This window comes from Octodon degus, unplaced genomic scaffold (genome assembly GCF_000260255.1).
Source record: "Octodon degus isolate 3935 unplaced genomic scaffold, OctDeg1.0 scaffold00151, whole genome shotgun sequence".
NCBI classification, from domain to species: Eukaryota; Metazoa; Chordata; class Mammalia; order Rodentia; family Octodontidae; genus Octodon; species Octodon degus.
The window spans coordinates 859773-877366 of record NW_004524727.1 but is presented as its reverse complement, the minus strand read 5'-3'; the positions used below and the strand labels follow the sequence as shown (position 1 = coordinate 877366).

The window sequence follows — 17594 nt, the reverse complement described above, 5'->3', positions numbered from 1 at the left end:
TTTTTTGCGGAACCGGGGATTGAACTCAGGCCTTTGTGCTTGCCAGGGAAGCGCTTATTCCACTGAGCCATCTCCCCGGCCCCGAAACTGCTTACTTTTTGATGAGGGAGGTCATTAATGTCTACATTCAACGAAGGCATTTTGCCCTCAGATGTAGACTAGATTCAACTGCCTTAAGCCAAGTCTACAAAACCACTAACTTGAAAATAATGCTAAAATTATACTGAGAGGAACAAAAATAAACATAAGCCATTAAGTTTTTTTTTTTTAAGAACAAGGCTTGAAACAGGACCAGGGCTATTACTTTATTGCTAACAATTTACTATTTTGTCATACTGGCTGTCCCACTTTTTAAGTGGAAAATGTGTTGGGTCCTACTTGTATAAACTTTAGCTGAGCTACAGTAACATTTGCATCCATCCTTGTTATAGTTTTATTCAGTACCGTAAACTCTATAAACTACATGGAGCTAAAACTGTGCGAAGTACTGCAAAACGGACTGTCTTAAGAAACATCCATTCCCAGTTAAATAAACCAAGCGCAGGACCAAACCCGCAGGCATCAGTGGGCAGAGTTCGGCTCCTGCAATATGGCAAGGAGCAGGTCGGGATTCCAGCACCTAGCGCTCCCTTACTCTGTCGCCCACCTAGCACCCTTTTTGGGGGACAGGGTCTCACTAAAGCCGCCAAACTGCCCAGTCTGTGCTCCAATTTAAGATCCTCCTGCCTCAGCCTTCCATAGTACTGGGATTACAAGCATGTGCCACCGCGTCCCCATCCGCCCAACCTTTCACGACCAGGTGGGGACAGGCCTCTCCCGTCGCCTAGCTGGGCACCTATTCTGCATCCGAGGTCAAGCTCACAGTGGCGGGCGAGGAGGTGCAGGCCTGTCCCTGGGCAGCACGGCTGGACCTGCGCCCCACCTCGCCCTACAGCACACCCGGCAGGGCCTCGCCCGAGGCAGGTGCGTGCGTCCTTGCTTTCCCGGCCGGGGTCAGGGCGCATCTCAGCTCCCCTAAAAAGGTGAACAGGGCCCCTAATATAAGTGGCTATTTGGGTGGAGGCGGCTCGGGAACTCTCGCCTTCCTCCGCGGTCACCCGGGGACAGAGGAGCGGCCAGGGTGGGGTCAGGCGAGGACACCGTGCGGTGCGCCAGCCGAGCCCCGCCGGACCGACGAGTCGGACTGGCCGAGGGCCTGAAGGTGGCGCAGCGCCGGCGCGGGCAGGGCCTCCCGGCGTGCCGCGCGGCTTCCGGCTTCCGGCTGTGGGCGGTGCGGGGGCTGGCGGCGGCCGGAAGCGGGCTGAGCCGCCCTCGCGGAGTGCCGCCCGCGGTTCCGGAGGTCCGGAGTCTGGCTCTCGCGTCTTCCTGGTGGGCGGCGCGGGCGTGAAGAGAGGCGTGAGAGGCTGGTCGGCCGGTTCCCCTCCTTGCCTCCATGTGAGAGGTTTCCGAAACTCCGTCAGCGCATAGCTGCCGAGAGGTGGACAGCTGGCGGGCCGAGAACATGAGGCAGCGTCTTTTCTTCCTGACCAGCTTGCTCCCTTTCGTGCTGGCGCCGCGACCCCCGGACGCGTCGGGCACCGGCTCCTACCAGCGACTCGGTGAGGGCCGGGCGGTCAGATGTCGGGGCGGAGGGTGGCGGCTGTGGCGGTCCTCGGCTCTGCGCGCAGGAGGGGGTGTGGCTCCCCGCTCTGCCTCGCTGCGGAAGGGCCAGGCGGCGGGGCACCGGACCCGGCTTTGTGTTTCTGGGTGACGGGTGGTGTTACAGGCTCGTATTTGCAGAGGCAGATGTGGCCGAGGCCCCTGCCTTGCTAAGAAATCAGTGCTGGGGAGGGTGTTCCTCGGACTCGAGACTCGGACTCCTTCCCGGCTCCGAGGAGCGAGCTCGTTTCTTTCAGGATGGTATTTAGGCTGGGAGGCGGTGGCTGGAGCAGCCTCATTGGCGTCTTCTGTCCGGATTTGTAGTCTTGAAGATGGATTTTGCGACCTTCCTAAGCACTTTCTAAGTTATTTGAGTGTGTATGTGTTGTTGTTGTTGTGGTTGTTCTTGTTGGTGATAATGGACATTGAACTCGTAGGTGCTCTATCCCTGAGCTACAGCACCCAGCCCCTCCTCACCTTTCTTAAATTTTGAGATAGGGTCTTGCTATGTCGTCTAGGCAGGACCTGAGCATGTCAACTTCCTGCCTCGGCCTCCCGAGAGTTCTAGGATGGCAGGTGTGCTCCAATGGGTTGGGCCGTTGTAGTTTATTGAAGGCGATTGATTGGGGAGACTGAAAACCTAGGCTGCCTCTATGAAAACTTTCCTTGTGTTTTAAACCAAGAAATTATCTGGAAAACACAGGGTGCTTATTTGAGTTTTCTAGAGAGTATATGTTAATGGGGAGCACGTGTTGGATGTGAAGTTTGGTAAAAGATTCTGTCAATAATACTATCTCAGTATCGTTTGTCTTTTAGAATTTGACAGGTAACATTGCTTGGTTATAATATGTAATAAATATGTAATAAAATACGAAATGGTGTATTATCCAATGTGTGAAGTTGCAGACTTGTCGTTTTTCTTGGTTGGCCTGGTCCCCAAATCCCTCCACAGGTCCATGTATTGTGCAGATTGAGACCCTATAGTTTTTTTTTTTTAATGGCTAATGACTATTTTCACATTATCTACCTGGCAGTTTTTTTCTTAATTTAATGGATAGAAAAGAGTGACTGATAGAGAGTTGTTGAGTGTTCACACCTGAATAACTTAACAGCCACCTCTTTGTCTTATTTTGAAATGTGTTACAAGTGCCTGGTTTAAAGGAAGGCAAGGAAGCCAGTTAGAAAGTGTTGAGATGTGATGTCACTACAAATTGAAGGCAGTTTGAAGTATGGGTGAAGATGATGGCTAAAGTAGGGATTGGCTTTGTTTTAAGGATAAATGTTAACAAATGGAACAAGTGTGCATTTTGAGATGTTACATATTTTCACAACGTTTATTCCCATTCACAGGTGAGAGAAATAAGCATAAATCTATAGTGTGGAGGAAAAAGATTACTTTCTAGATTGAGTTTTAGCAACACTTGCAAATTGTCAAGGTTTCTGATGGTGCTTTTATTTTTATTTTTTTGACAATGTTTTTAATTCAGAAAATAGCTGGGCATGGTGATGCAAGCCTGTAATCCCAGCATTGGGTAGGCTGAGGAAGCAAGAATGCTGTGAGTTCAAGACAACCTCGTGTTACACAGTGAGAACCTGTCTCAAAAAACCAAAAATAAATAAAAGTTAGGAAATGGAGACTCTTGGTGCCAGAAACATGCATGGACTTACCCATTTATTCATCAAATATTTTTTTTTTAATTTATTTATTTATGTGTGTGTGTGTGTGTGTGTGTGTGGCCAGCTCAGCCCACTAGGGGGCGGGGCTGGCTGGCATGTGGTGCTGGGGGATTGAACCGCGGTCCCTGTGCTTTGCTAAGCTTGTTCTAAGTAGGCGCCTTAGACCACTGAGCCATCTCCCCAGCCCATTCATCAAATATTTGACCTCACATTGCCAGGTATTATGAGTGCCATTGGAAATACAAAGATGAGACCCATCTTTAAAAGTTTATAGCCTGATGGAATAGAGACTCATGCAGAGGGCTAAACAAACACTATTAAAACAACATGGGAGACAGTGCGAGGTCACAGCATGGCAGGTGTTACTGTGAGGGGGCGCATCAGATGTGTTTGGGAAGGTATTGAAGCACAGACTTTAAGTGAAGTAAGCGAAGAGGAAAGAGATGAGAATGCCTCTAACAGCAGGAGAGAGAGACTTACCTGTGGGAGTGGGCCTTAAAGTCTTTTAATCACCGGGAGAAAAAGGTTTTAGAAAAATGGAGTGGTCAAGTTCACATAGTGATGGGCTCTTTGAAGAATAGTAGATTAATAGGTTTGTTTGACAGTTGTTACTCCTCTTAACCCTTACATTATTTAGATGGAGTGGTCAAGATCAGCAATGGGTTCATAGTTTAAAGAGTGTAGTTCATATTATATTAGTGTATTTGTCCTGAAAATGTCATACACCTGATCAGTACAACATTATGATTATATATATGAGATTTTTCTGAAGGGCAAATACATGATTTATACAATATATATGTATATATTTAATAGAAGCCTGGCTTTTGGTGTACGCTATAGGTCACCCCAAATGATTTCATCTGAACTGTTATGAATTGCATAATTTAGGAAAGTTCTGAGTCATGTGAGCTTAGTCATGATGGTATCTTGAAGTTGCAACTGAGGTGTATAAATCTCACTTTGATTTCAAAACTTTTCCTTTTGAGTTAATTTTCATAAAAGGTTGTGGTTTGAAGGAAAAAATGTAGGTCACAGATGAGGTATGAACACATGTATATGAAACACTTTTTAATTTAGCGTGAGTTTGTTAGTATAGGTACTCTGTAGAAGACTCATTTTTTTACTATACTTTTTTTTTTTTTTAATGTATTTGGTTGTTACAGGGTCTCACTATGCAGCTTGGACTAATAGTGATTCTTCTGTTTTCAGCCTCCCCAGCTCTGGGATTATGCCAGATTTCTGTGGCTGCCTCAGTCTGCCGTGGAGGTGGAGCTGCTGCATGTGGTGCCAGGGATTGATTCATGCTTGCCTAAGCAAGTGTCTGCTGAGCTATCTCACCGGCCCATATACTTGGGTGTTTTTTTTTTTTTGTGGTATTTTAAGACAGGGTCTACAGGGTCTCACTGCGTTGATTGGACTTGTAGTGATCCTCTTGTTTACAGCCTCCCAAGTGCTGAGATTACAGGCACAACACCACTCTCAGTCTCAGTTGCCATGGAAGCAGAGCCACGCAGCGGGATGGAACTCTCGACCCGTTTCTTTTTTTTTTTTTAAGACTTATTTATTTATTGATTGATTTATGGCCAGCTCAGCCCACCCTAGGGGTAGGACTAGTGAGGTATATGGTGCCAGGGATTGAACCGTGGTCCCTATGCTTTGCTTAAGTTTGCCTAAGCAGGCACCCTGCTTGTGCCTAAGCAGGCACTTTAATCCGCTGAGCAATTTGGCCTGTACATATATCTTGTGTGTGTGTGTGTGTGTGTGTGTGTGTGTGTTACCAAGGATCTGCCCGGAGCCAAGTGTGCTTGCTCACCATAGCGCTGCATCCCTAGACCTCTGAGTCAGGCAGTTGCCAAGTTGATGGGGCTGGCTTTGAACTTATTATCTTCCTCCCTCAGCACTATGCCTTGCTCTTTTCTCAGGACTCTGACTTCTGACCTCTTCATATTAATTTTGCTTATAAGCTATAGTTTTTAAAACACAAATACTCATCCACCCTAACTGCTACAGGGAGAGTTAATGTAACCCGCTTTGTATTAGTCAAAATGATCCACTCAGCATTGGTGGGTAACGCAGTAGGGGTCCTTTGGTTGTCACAGGGTTTCCAGAATATCGTTGGTGTCCTTTAAGGCCAGCTGTGGTTAATTTTAGGATCTGTCAGCATTTGTATTTTGAGAGATAGTCTTTTGAAGAAAATCTGATGGAGGGTTTCTAGGGAGAAGGCAGGAATGAATAGGTTTAAAGGAGGCAGAGAATTGACATGAAGGGCTTATGGTATCTCGCGGCCCTAAAATCTGCCATAGCCGTGGGTATCTCTCCCACATGTTATTTATTTATTTTTTCTTCTATCTTTTAGCTGTAGACTCTTAACAAGCTTCACCTACTACCTTGGTTTCTCTCACTATCTCACTGAACTTCATATCCTTGAGGGCAGTTCTGTATACATGTACATATTGATGCATCGTATACCCACTTTTTTGGGGGGTCTTTAATGAGGATTGAACCCAAGAATGCTCTGCCACTGAGCTATATTGCTGGTCCGAGATTTTGCTAAATTGCCCACGCTAACTTTAAATTTAGAGACCTCTTGCCTCAGCTTCCAGTATCACTGGGATTACAGGTCTGTGCCACCACACCAAACTTCACTACCCTTTTCTGAAGGTGGAGTGGAAGTTTTATCAAATCTTCTACAGGCAACTCAACAGCTATCTCCAGTGGGGCAGTTTAGTAACTGGCCTGAAGATCAGGGTTTCTCTTTGTTCTTTGAGAACATTTATTTATTTTCAATTAGATTTTATTGGTACATTTTAAACATACATAGTGATTATATTCATCATAGAGAATTTGTACCTGTACATGATGTAACTTTTTTCTCCATTTCCCTACTCTCCCTTTGATCCCACCTCCCCTCCCTTTTAAAAGCATTGTTTCCATGTTTTCTTTCTTGTCTCACTTTTGGTCCTTATTTATACTTTCAGTTCTTTGAGAGCATTTAAAAGGGACATACTGGCTGGGAGTGCTGGTACAAGCTGGTAATCCCAGCTTTCTTGGAGATTAAGGCAGGAGAATCACTGTAAATTCAAGGCCAGCCTAAATATAGTGAGTTTAGGACCATCCTGAACTACATAGCAAGACCTTTTCTCAAAAAAAAAAAAAGGTCTGTTACTTTTTTTTCACTAACATCAGTGTTGAGAAACACAGCATAGCATAATGTAGTGTAGATTTGCTGTCTACCAGCCTAGACTCCTGATACTGCTTATCAGTAACACAGCTGTAGTCCTATAAGGACTTAATGCAGGGGAGTCCTGCATAGTATGGACTGTGAGCATATTGTGTAAGAGGAACAAGGTGGAATATGGTCCACATGTCCCCTCCAGCAGGTGTCTTTGGCCTATTTTCCACACTGAAGTGAGAAGGAAATCTCTGCCTTGCAGGTTCATTGCAGCCATGTTCTGACCTCTTTAGTTCCCCATCATCGTATTCTTTCTGTGTTACTCTCACTTTCAATTACACTATCTGGGATAGTGAGGATTACACCTAGGGCCTTGCTGTGCTACATCCCCAGCTCATTTTATTTTTAATTTTGAGACAGATGTTGCTTAATCACTCAGTTTCCCAGGATGGGCACAAATCTGCAATCCTCCTACCTCAGATTCCCAGGGTGCTAAAATTATAGGCCTACTGTACCACACCTGGCTCTCCATGTCCTGCCCTACAACACTACTGCCTAGCTTTGACTTTGAGTATCCTGGTCCTTGTTTCCATGGACGTGTATGTAGAAGTCTCCCTTTGCTTCCTCCGTAGGCCCTAGCTTATCCTTCTTTGTTAACTTGGCTTCCCTGGAAAGCACACATGGCCATCCTGACAGGGACATGCCACTGCTGGGTTGGTTCAGAACTCCCTACAGCTTTCCCTCTAGACAGATGACATGCAGTGTAAATACCAGGTGTCACAGTCCAGCCAAGAGCTCCGTGGCACTGTGCAGATCATGCTGAGCTCTGCTATGAGCCACTGGTAGTCACTGGGGGATTGGGCCTCCAACCTGAGGCCTCACAATTCAGGGCCTGTGTATGTGTGAGAAGGATTTGCATGTGGGTAGGAGAGAAACTCCTAGGAAGTGAGGGGACTTTGAAGTCCAGTTCATAAGGCTGTGGAAAACTGGTCACCAGCTGTTGGAATCTGGGAAGCACAGTGAGGGACTGAGTTTCAGACGGGCTGTAGTTCTGGTGAGAGAACAATGCCAAGGGCTCTCTCAGAGAGAGGTGTTTTGACTAGAGTGTTTGTAATGGCTTCAGGGCATCCAAATTGGGATATGTAGTTATTAAAGGAGATTAAATTGCAGAGAAAATATATTAAGATATCTTAAAGTGTGTTAGAGCTACCTTTGAAAAGTGCTTATTATGGAAAACATACCCAGAATAACTAGTGATGTTACTTACACGCATATGTTTTTTTCTAGACCTATTTTTATTTGTAGCTAAGATCATGTAATATGAATAGTTTTATTTTGTTTTATTTTGGCAGGACCTGACAAGTCAGGTCCTTGTGCTTGCCAGGCAGGCACTTACTCTACTGAGCCATCTCCCCAGCCCCTTATATGAATAGTTTTCAGTCTTTATTTGGTTAACATTATAGAATAAGTATTTTCCTCTTTTTTGGAGGTATTGGTAGTACTAGGGATTAAGCCCAGGTACTTCCTACTGAGCTACATCCCCAGCCCTTTAATTTTTTTTTTTTTTTTTTTTTTTTTTTTTAATTTTGGGACAATGTCTTAACTTGGTCACTAAATTGCTCAGGCTAGATTTGAATCGTTAATTCCCCTCCTTCAGCCTGGCTGGCTTCCTGGGTTCTTAAAAGTTTGTTGTACAGCATTTTAAGTAGGTACCAGTTTTATTCCTTACATTTGAAGGTTTAATAGCTTATCAACTGTGTATCAGTACTAATTTACCAGTTTTTGAGCTTTCTTAAGCATAAACCATGAATATGTGTGTGATAAAGGTTTTTGCTTTCACTTTGAGCTGTTTTCTCATTTTGGTGTAGGTCTATGACTGCCATTTCTCTTTTAACAAGGTTGGGTTTTGCTCTGTTGCCTGACTGGCCTCAAAGACACACAGTCCACTTCTGCCTCTGGAGTAATTGCAGCCACATGCTGTGCACTGTGCCCTTGTGTGCCGTGCTTGTCACACTTGGTATGCATGCAAGCCACCCAGAAGGCTCCATTCACATGGGCTGTGGAATCCCACTGGGGCTTCTGGTCAAGTGGGTCTGGGGAGATCCATGCGAGGCTGGCAGTGCTATGTGGGGACCACACTCTGAGAATCCTGTAGTAGAACTACAGCATGGGGCTGAGTTTCCAAGCCAGAAGTGATTATGATCTTGAATGAAACTTGAGTTCCTGTAGCAACCTGCATTAGGGCAGTGAGGCACTCAGGGACTGGCTTGGCTGAAGATTTACAGCTTGTGAACATTTATAGCTGGTAAGGCACGAGGTTCCAGCTGAGTGTTTGGAGGTAAAGATGACACAGCACGGCTCTGCTCTTTTTGATAGTCTTTGAGACAAGAGAGTGTCTGAAGGAACGTAGAAACAAAGGGCTTTGGAATTCAGAGAGGAGAGGCCTCATTTGGTTTATGTTTTGGAAAGCAGGAGACCACACAGAATGTCACAGAATAGTTAGACTATTTAATTGGTGATTTATTTATGTTTGAGAGAGGGTCTCTGTGTAGTCCAGACTGGCCTTTAGCTCCAACAATCCTCCTGCTTCAGTCTAAGCACACTAAGTTTATAGGTGTGCATCACCACATGAATTCAACTGTCCTCAAAGAATTTCAGTTAGCACATCAACAAAACAGGAACATTTCAGAGGAAATTTTTTTTTTTTTTTTTAAGTATTTGATTGGTACAGGGTCTCACAATGCTGCTCGGACTTGTAATGATCCTCCTGTTTTCAGCCTTTCCTGCGCTGGGATCATGGATGTACACCATTACACCTGGATGCTGGCTCAGCATGCCTGAGGGCGGGGCTGGCATGGTGTGTGGGACTGGGGATCGCACCCCTGTCTGTGCTCTTGCCAAAGCAGGTGCTTAGTCTGCTGAGCTATCTCACTGGTCCCCAGAGGATATTTTAACAAAAAAATGGGCTGTATTTTTGAAATTCGGTCTCACTGCAAAATTTGCTGTCACTATTTATTGTGTTTGAGAACCATGAATGGATTTGGGATTAAGCTTCCTGAGGTAGCAGCATGCCTACCCCTTACTTTCTTCTGCTTTGCTTATGGTTTACAACCACAAGGCAGTGCCCATCTTTGACCACTCTGCAGTAGCTGTCCATTCTGTCCATACAGTAGCTGTGTGGCTCAGGGGCTTGAATGCTCATGGTTCCTACATGATGTCAGGATTCTTGGGTGTTGTCTCTCATATTGAGACAGTGCTCTATCAGGCAGGCAATGAGTGAACTGATTAAGGACATTTAGGGTAAGGGCAAGGAAAAAACCATTGGGTTGATCTCTGTTTTTGAACAGTATTTTTAATTTTTTACTGACAAACAATCTAATGTCTTTTAAATTCTGTAGCACATTTTATGTCACAAGTGGTGGACATATACTTTAAACTTCTGTTATATTTTGAGGACACTGGAATGATTTTTGAATACCGTTGCTTCTGCAGTATTTTTTTTTTTAAATTTTTATTTTATCTATTTGTGTGTGTGTGTGTGTGTGTGGCCAGCTCAGCCCACCAGGGGGCGGGGCTGGCTGGCATATGGTGCTGGGGGATTGAACCGCGGTCCCTGTGCTTTGCTAAGCTTGTTCTAAGTAGGTGCTTTAGACCACTGAGCCATATCACCAGCCCCTGCAGTATTTGTTGAGAGAAGTTCAAATACTTTTAGACACTTTGTAAAGAGACTTGAGTCACCATTGTTTTCTAAAAACCCAGATTTTGGAGGCAGCAGCAGGAAAGAGATTTATAAGTATTTATAGATATTTATAAGTACAAAAAATACTTACAAAGGCGGCTTGTGGGTTAGCTCAGTTGTTTAAGTACCTGCTGGGGCAAACCCAGTCTGGTCCAGGGGACCACAGTTTGATCCCCAGCTCCCCATGCCTTACCAGACCCAACCTTAAGGTAGCCTGAGCCAGCCCCCCTCTCTAAAAGACAAAAAAAAAAAAAAAAAAAAAAAAAAAAAAAAAAAAAAACCACAAAAAGAGGTTTGTAAGTATTTTATAGTGTATGTGTTATTATAGTTACTCTTGGCCTGAACCAAATAAAAATGTACTTGTGTTGGGTGTGGGAACATTCACCTGTACTTCTAGCTGTTCAGGAGGCTGAGACAGGATGATTGCAAGTTTGAGGCCAATTTAGACACCTCAAGGGCTAGGGTAGATGACTGGCCTAAAGAGGTGAGGCCCTGAATGCAATCACTTTAGCACAGAAGGTCCTTATTTGTATGTTTCTTGGCTTTGGGGACTGTGAGTCTTTGCTTTTTCTGCTGAAATACTTCATGTTGTTTAGGAATTAGTTTGGTCTTACCAGGTACTTCCTGGCATCAGTAGACACTACCATGTCTTTCTAATTTGGGATGTGTGACTTGGGAGAAAGGTATTCTTTCTGGCTGTGGTGTCTTGGCTCATTCTTCCCTTTGTGGTGGTTCTCACCACATGCACTGTTAAGTGGACTTAACCAGTGGGCCTCAGGTTGGCCATGGAAAGGTCTCATCAGCCACTTTGATATTTAGACAAGTAGGCTGCCTTCTATCTGAAGTCACCTCACTATGTACTCTGGCTGCTCTGTGCTCTCCGTGTTTCCGATTGGCCGCCCATGTATTTTCCTGATCTAGGGGAAAGCAACTCCCAACCTGCTATCTGTCCCTAAGATTGAAGAATGAGTCAAGGAACAAGAGTGTCTTTAAGAGTACCAGAAGTGTACTGAGAGAAACCAAGCTTCTCTCCGAGAGAGAGAGAGAAGGGGTCCTAGAAAGTGGGTGGCCTGCCAGCCCTGCTTCTCAAGGGTGTTCATTAAGCAAAACCATGAGGTGAAAGGTAGGTCTGAGGTCACAGAAACATAAAATTATAAGTACAGGGCCAGGGAGATAGGTTGGCAGTCTAAGCGCCTGCCTGGCAAGCACAAGGACCCGGGTTCAATTCCCAGTACCACATGCCATGCTAGCCCCACGCCTATAATCTCAGCGCTGGGGAAGCTGAGACAGGAGGATCACTGTGGGTCTGAGCTGCTAGTGAGACCCTGTACCAAATACATAAAAAGATTACAAACACAGATGCTTAGGTAACATTAATCAAGTGCAAAAATCACAAGGTGAGTATGAGGTGGGACAGGACTATGGTGAAATAAAGTTACAAATATAGTTGTTTGGGCAATATTTATTAAATGAGGATCAAATGGGGAAGCAAGTTCTGAAGCAACCAGCACAAGGAACAAACAAGGACTTTGCTGTAATGGGTGGGTTAAGGAGGTTTGCGCCTCGCTAGGCGATTGATGCTCACTTAGAAAGTCAGTTGCTGTTAATCCTTAGGGGAAGCATATGGGTGAGTGGTCTCCTCTTGTTGGAACCTGACCTCATCGAGTGCACTGCCATCCACCATTGTTTTCCTCATTGACCTTTTGGGGCCCAGCCCTGTCTGATGCCTAAAGTGTTTCTAAATAACTTAGCTGTTTATATTCCCACTCCTGCCACCCCGGTCCTAGGCACGTAATGATTCACACCTGTGATCTTGCTGGATTCTGAACTCTTCTCTCTGACCCTCCCTTTTCCAAGTCATTTATTTCCTTAAGAAATTGGGTCATCTGTTCTACAGGAATTCTGACATTCTAGGTGTGGCCATTTGCTTCCTGTAGTTGTTTAACTTGGCAGTGTCAAGTCTGTTCACTGCCTGAGAACTAGAATTTAGATCTTCATTAGATTCAGGGTATCTTTTGGGTGGGTGGGAGGATTGGGTCTCACTGTAGTGAAGGCTGGCCTTGAATTGACAATGATCTTCCTGTCTCAGCCTCTTGAGCACTGAGATTATCAGTGTGCACCATTGGGGCTGGCCAGATAGCTCAGCGGGACTAAATCCCTGCTTAGGCAGAGTGTAACTAGGCTTGGGGTTCAATCCCCAGCATGCCTGGTGGTGCACACCTGTAATCCCAGCTCTTGGGAGGCTGAAAACAGAGAATCACTGAGTCTGACCTACGTGTAGTGAGACCTTGTAAACTCTGAAGACCCTGTAATAAATACAATAAAAAGAAAAAAGTAAGTGTGCACCACTGTGTCTGGCCTGGGTTCATTTTTTAAATAACATTTTAGTGGTTGAGCTGGACCTAGGCACTTCCTCAGGCATTAGGTCAGGGAGTACTGATCATCTGGCCTGATCATGCTGGTGATATTAAAACTGATTTTTGGGCTGGGTGCTCATAACCTTTTTTCCTTTTTTCAGAGAGGCTAGATTCTTTGCTCTCAGACTACGAAGTTCTCTCTGTATCAAGTATCCAGCAGCACTCTGTAAGGAAAAGGGATCTCCAGGCTTCGACGCGTTTAGAAACCCTGCTAACATTTTCAGCTTTGAGAAGGTAACGAGTTATTCATAGTGTAATCTTGGGGCAGTGGAGGGCTTGGTTTGAGAAAGGCAAAACAAAAGGGTATCTACTGAAATCTCAGGAAATCTTAAAAGATTTGTAGTCACTTAATTCCAGTGTGTTAAACATGAGTCTTAAGAGTACTTCCTATTCTAAATTCCATTCAGATCTTTTCTAAAAAGTAAATGATATACTCTGGTTTCTCTTCAGATTGTATAAATCTTTTGCCTTTTACTAAAAAGTTAATGAGTATTCCATAGATATTAATGATGATAATGTTTATATAATTCTAACAAAAAATTTTAACTGAGTGCTTAGTACCTTTTTGGTGCTACCTTAGATACTGAGGTCTATGGTTTTTCTTCAGGACTCCAAAGTCTGGTGTTGAGTGGGGTCTAAAATTTAATGTTCTTTCTGCTTTGAGTTCCTTTTTCTTTATAAGTTGACTGAGATGGTCTATTAGGGCAGTAACTTTAATATCACTCATGAATTTTTAAAATTTTATTCTACTTGATAATTGTAGGCCTCATTCTAAAGTCTTTAAAGGAAGTTATTCAATATCAAAAAAATAAGCATCAGGAGGGTATAATGCTACTGAATTAGTTTTCGTTTATAAGACAGGCCTTTATCACATTAAAACATTTATGTGTGCACCTAGTGTAAAATCCAGACTGGCTGGGAGCAGTGTACAGCTCAGAGATGTGGTGCATGCCTATGCCCAGCGTGGTCAAGGGGTTGGGTTGCACCCCCAGCATTAAAAACAAAACAAAACCAGCAAGAGCTGGATGTGATGGTGCACGCCTGAAATCCCAGCACTTGGGAAGCTCTAAGATCATTGCTCTGGGGCACATACTTCCTTAGCCTTTCATATTTCTCTTTTGTGTTTAGAGATAACATTGATTCATCAAAAAAAAAAAAAAAAAAAGTAATTCTCCCCCTCTTCCTTCTGTGTAAGAATACATGAAAGTTTGGAAATTATTTTTTTTAAGCTGGATTTTTAAAATTTTATTGAGAATGGAAATTATTTTATATTGTTTCAATCTTAAATGTTTAATGGGAAATGTATCCAATTGCTTAGGTAGAACGCAGGGGTGGAGGTTGGATCCCTGGCGCCACAGGGTGGTGAGAATTTTGTACTGGGTGCTTTATAGTACATCATTTCATCCAATCCTCAAGCCAGTCAGTAGGTGACATTTTTCTCATCTGTAGATGAACTTAGGTTCACAGATTATTTGTGTGTGTGTGTTTAGTACAGGGTCTACAGGGTCTCACTATGTAGAATGGACTCATAGTGATACGCCTGTTTTCAGCCTCCTAAGAGCTAGGATTATAGACGTGCGCCACCATGCCCAGTGTCGATCACCCCCTCAGCGTGCTCCAGAGGCAAGGCCAGCATAGCTTTTGGTGCCAGGGATCGAAACCTGGCCCCTGTGCTCTACCTAAGCAGATGCTTTAGTCCACTGAGCTATCTAGCTGGCCCTTAGGTTCAGAGATTGAGGCCAAGGTCAAAGAGTAAGTAAGTGGTAGGGGTAGGATCAGAGCCAAGATTTTCAGACTCTGAATCTGTTTCTCTGTGTTATTAAAGTTTAAAAAAAGTGCAAATTGGTTAACCAGAATGACCTCCCATTTTGGAGTTGCTTCTTAGCGATGGCAACTCAAAAGACTCAGTTCTAAAGGGTAGTGGCCTGTGGAATCATGTAAGCTAGGACTACATAACATTTGGGTGTGACTGTGAGAGGTCAAAAATCTATATGAGTTGTGGTTTTATTAATTTATCTATTTTGTCTTTTTGAGGCAGGGTCTTGCACTATGCAGGTTAAGCAGGCCTCGAGCTCATTTTGTAGCCCAGGCTGGTCTTGAACTCACAACAGTCCTCCTTTCTCAGCCTGTTTTGATTTTATTAAAAAAAGAAAGAAACTTTAAAATTTACCTTACAAATTACATGTCCTCTTTAGTATGAATCAAGATGTACATACATCACAGCAGTGAATAACTGTAAATAATGTTTTTATACTTTTTTGATAATGTCATCAGCCTTTTTTAAAAAAATGTATTTGGTACAGAGTATCACTACACAGCTCAGACTCTGTTTTCAGCCTCCCCAGCTCTGGGATTACAGGTGTGCACCACCATGCCTGACCTTGGTGGCCAGCTCAGTGTGCCCAGGGGTGGGGCCAGGGCAGTATGTGGTGCCAGGGGTGGAACCCTGGTCCCTGCACTTGCCTAAGCAAGCATTTAGTCTGCTGAGCTGTCTTGCCTGCCCTGTCATCAGGATTTTTTTTTAAGTTATTAAATGTTATTTCTCAATAAAATTATGGAAAAATAAATAAAAAATAAAATATAAATAAAATAAAATAAAGTTATTTAATGTTTTTCTAAAAGTAAAATGCCTCAGATTATTTGAGGTGTGGATTGATAAAGAAATGAAAGTAATATGCCTGACAGAATGGACCTTTACAAATAGCAAAACAGTGTTAGTTGAGACTGATTAGCAATAGTTTGTTCTTATAGTAAATTCACATATCAGAGTCAGAAAGCTAAGTCAGTGTAATTTGGGGGGGATATAGTAAGATAAATTTTGATTGACATATCCTTTTGGAGATTTTATAACTTAAAAACTAAGATTGGAAACTTTAAAAATGTATGTGTAAGTCTTCTCTTTGCTGGGTCTTTATTTTTACCCTGGAGTGGATGCTTCTCCTGCTAGTGCAGACTGGAACCCAGGGCTCCTGGGCTCATGGAGCTTTGGTCGGCCTCCGAGTGGTTGCTTAGTGCAAAAATGCACAAGGCAGTTCCCGGGTCTGTCTTAGAATGAAAATTGAAAGTAGTATCATGACTCATAGAGTGCTTTAAAACTGAAGATAAGGCCTTTATAATAGGAATGCTTTTCAAGTCCTTCAGCATTACTAAAAGGCGAAAAAAGTCATGAGTGAGAATGTTTGGAGAAAACACTTTTGGATAGCAGGAGAAAATGTTGCAAAGATTTATGAAATAGCATTTTACTGTGTTTTTTTTCCTACACCATTAAAAAACCAGAAGCAAACTAAAATTACCTTGTATGCTCAGAAGTTAAAAATATTTGTTGTCTTGGAAACAGTCTCCAACTAGATTTCTTCCTGGTGGTTTGAAGATTTGTGCACACTCGTGAGGACATAGTGTTTCATTCTTGTGATGCCACAGCTGATGGTCATGTGCCCTCATTGTCTGCAGTGTTCATGGGCATCATGAGAGGGCTCAGCAGATATTAAGTAGGGAAGTCTTGCTCACTGTTCCTAGTTTCTAGTTCAGAATGGAAAAGCATAAAAAACAAAAAGGATACTAAGCCATCTAAAGAGAACCAGAATGTATATATTTCATCCTCTGTACTGGAGACTATTTATTTATTTATTTATTTTGGCAGAACCGGGGATTGAACTCGGGGCCTTGAACTTTCCAGGCAGGCGCTTAATCTACTGAGCTATCTCCCCGGCCCTGAGACTATTTCTTTAATTGTAAACTATGGACTAATTTTTTTCAAAATAAGTTCTTTAGAGAGAGAAGAAAAGACATGAGTGCTTTTAAATATAGAAAGCAGCAGTTTCTCTTTGGCCAGAAATAAGAATTTTCCCCTAGGACGCTCAGCTTGCCTGCTGATGGCACAGAGCCTTTTTCAAACAAGCCAGGTTCTGTTTCCACTTTCTCTCGAACTAGCTATGTGGGTGTGAATGTGATGATTGACTAAGGCTCAGCTTGTAGCTGTGTAGAGATAACATAGCCATGAGTAGTTGGTCAGTTCCTGGTGTGTAATGGTGTTAGCCTCTCATACTCAGTGTCTCAGGTAGGACAACCTGACCAGGTGTGTGTGTGTGTGTGTATGTGCACTTCTTTATTAGAGTTTCCAAGAAAGGTGAATACATGAGTTCTTTGAGTCCTTTCCCCCCAGTGTTAACTTCTTTGGTTTGCTAAGTTTTTATAGCTAGACAGATTAGTTCATTTGTCTTTGCAAGAGATAGTATTTTGCTCTGTGTACCAGGTAAAACATTAGTTATAACTTGCACAGCGCTTTACTGATGTCAGTTCTTCTGCAATTTTGAGAATGAAAATTAGGCAGGGAAGGAAATTAGGGTTCTCTTCTATTTGCTGTGTGTAAAATATGAATTGTTCTCTCCAGGCACTTTAAATTGTATCTGACATCAAGTACTGAGCGCTTTTCACAAAACTTTAAAGTTGTGGTGGTGGATGGCGAAGTGGAAAGTGAATATATGGTGAAATGGCAGGACTTCTTCAGCGGCCATGTGGTTGGTGAGTACGTGGGGGTGGCCCTGTGGCTGGTCTTCAGCTCCAGGTCTAAGGCTGTTGCCGACTTCACTGGTGGGTTGATGGGAAGCAGCACCAAAGTGCTGTGCTGCTGATTGCAGTTGAGCTGCACACACCTGGAAGCAGCGACATTCTAGTAGGAGGCACCCTTTGGCACGCTGTGCTCACGAAAATCCATTTCCTCTATGACTGTAAACATTAACCTACCTCTTATATTCAGGCATGGGCTGTAGGCTTGCTGTAGGAGATTGTGATCAGGGAAGGTAGATGATAAAAGGAATTTACTCTATGATCTATTATATATTTCTTTGAGAAAATATATCAGAAAAGCAGTTACAGCTTGCTTTTAGAAATTTTCTTGCAACAAGAAAAAATAAATGGGATCAAAATCTCCATATAGTATAGTTTAAGA

General features: G+C 43.4%; 1 protein-coding gene across 2 annotated transcripts in view; it reads left to right on the top strand.

Annotated features, from left to right (window-relative positions):
- Positions 1-1278: 1278 nt before the first annotated feature.
- Positions 1279-17594, top strand: part of Adam17 (ADAM metallopeptidase domain 17) — a 39515-nt gene continuing 23199 nt past the window's right edge. Inside the window, exons 1-3 of one of the 2 annotated variants that reach the window (XM_004642318.2) lie at positions 1279-1598; positions 12748-12880; positions 17037-17167. In XM_004642318.2, coding sequence (XP_004642375.1) covers positions 1502-1598; positions 12748-12880; positions 17037-17167 — 361 coding nt within the window. In that variant the 5' untranslated portion in view covers positions 1279-1501. The remainder of the gene's footprint in view (positions 1599-12747; positions 12881-17036; positions 17168-17594) is intronic. The other variant, XM_023702391.1, reaches the window with a different exon arrangement.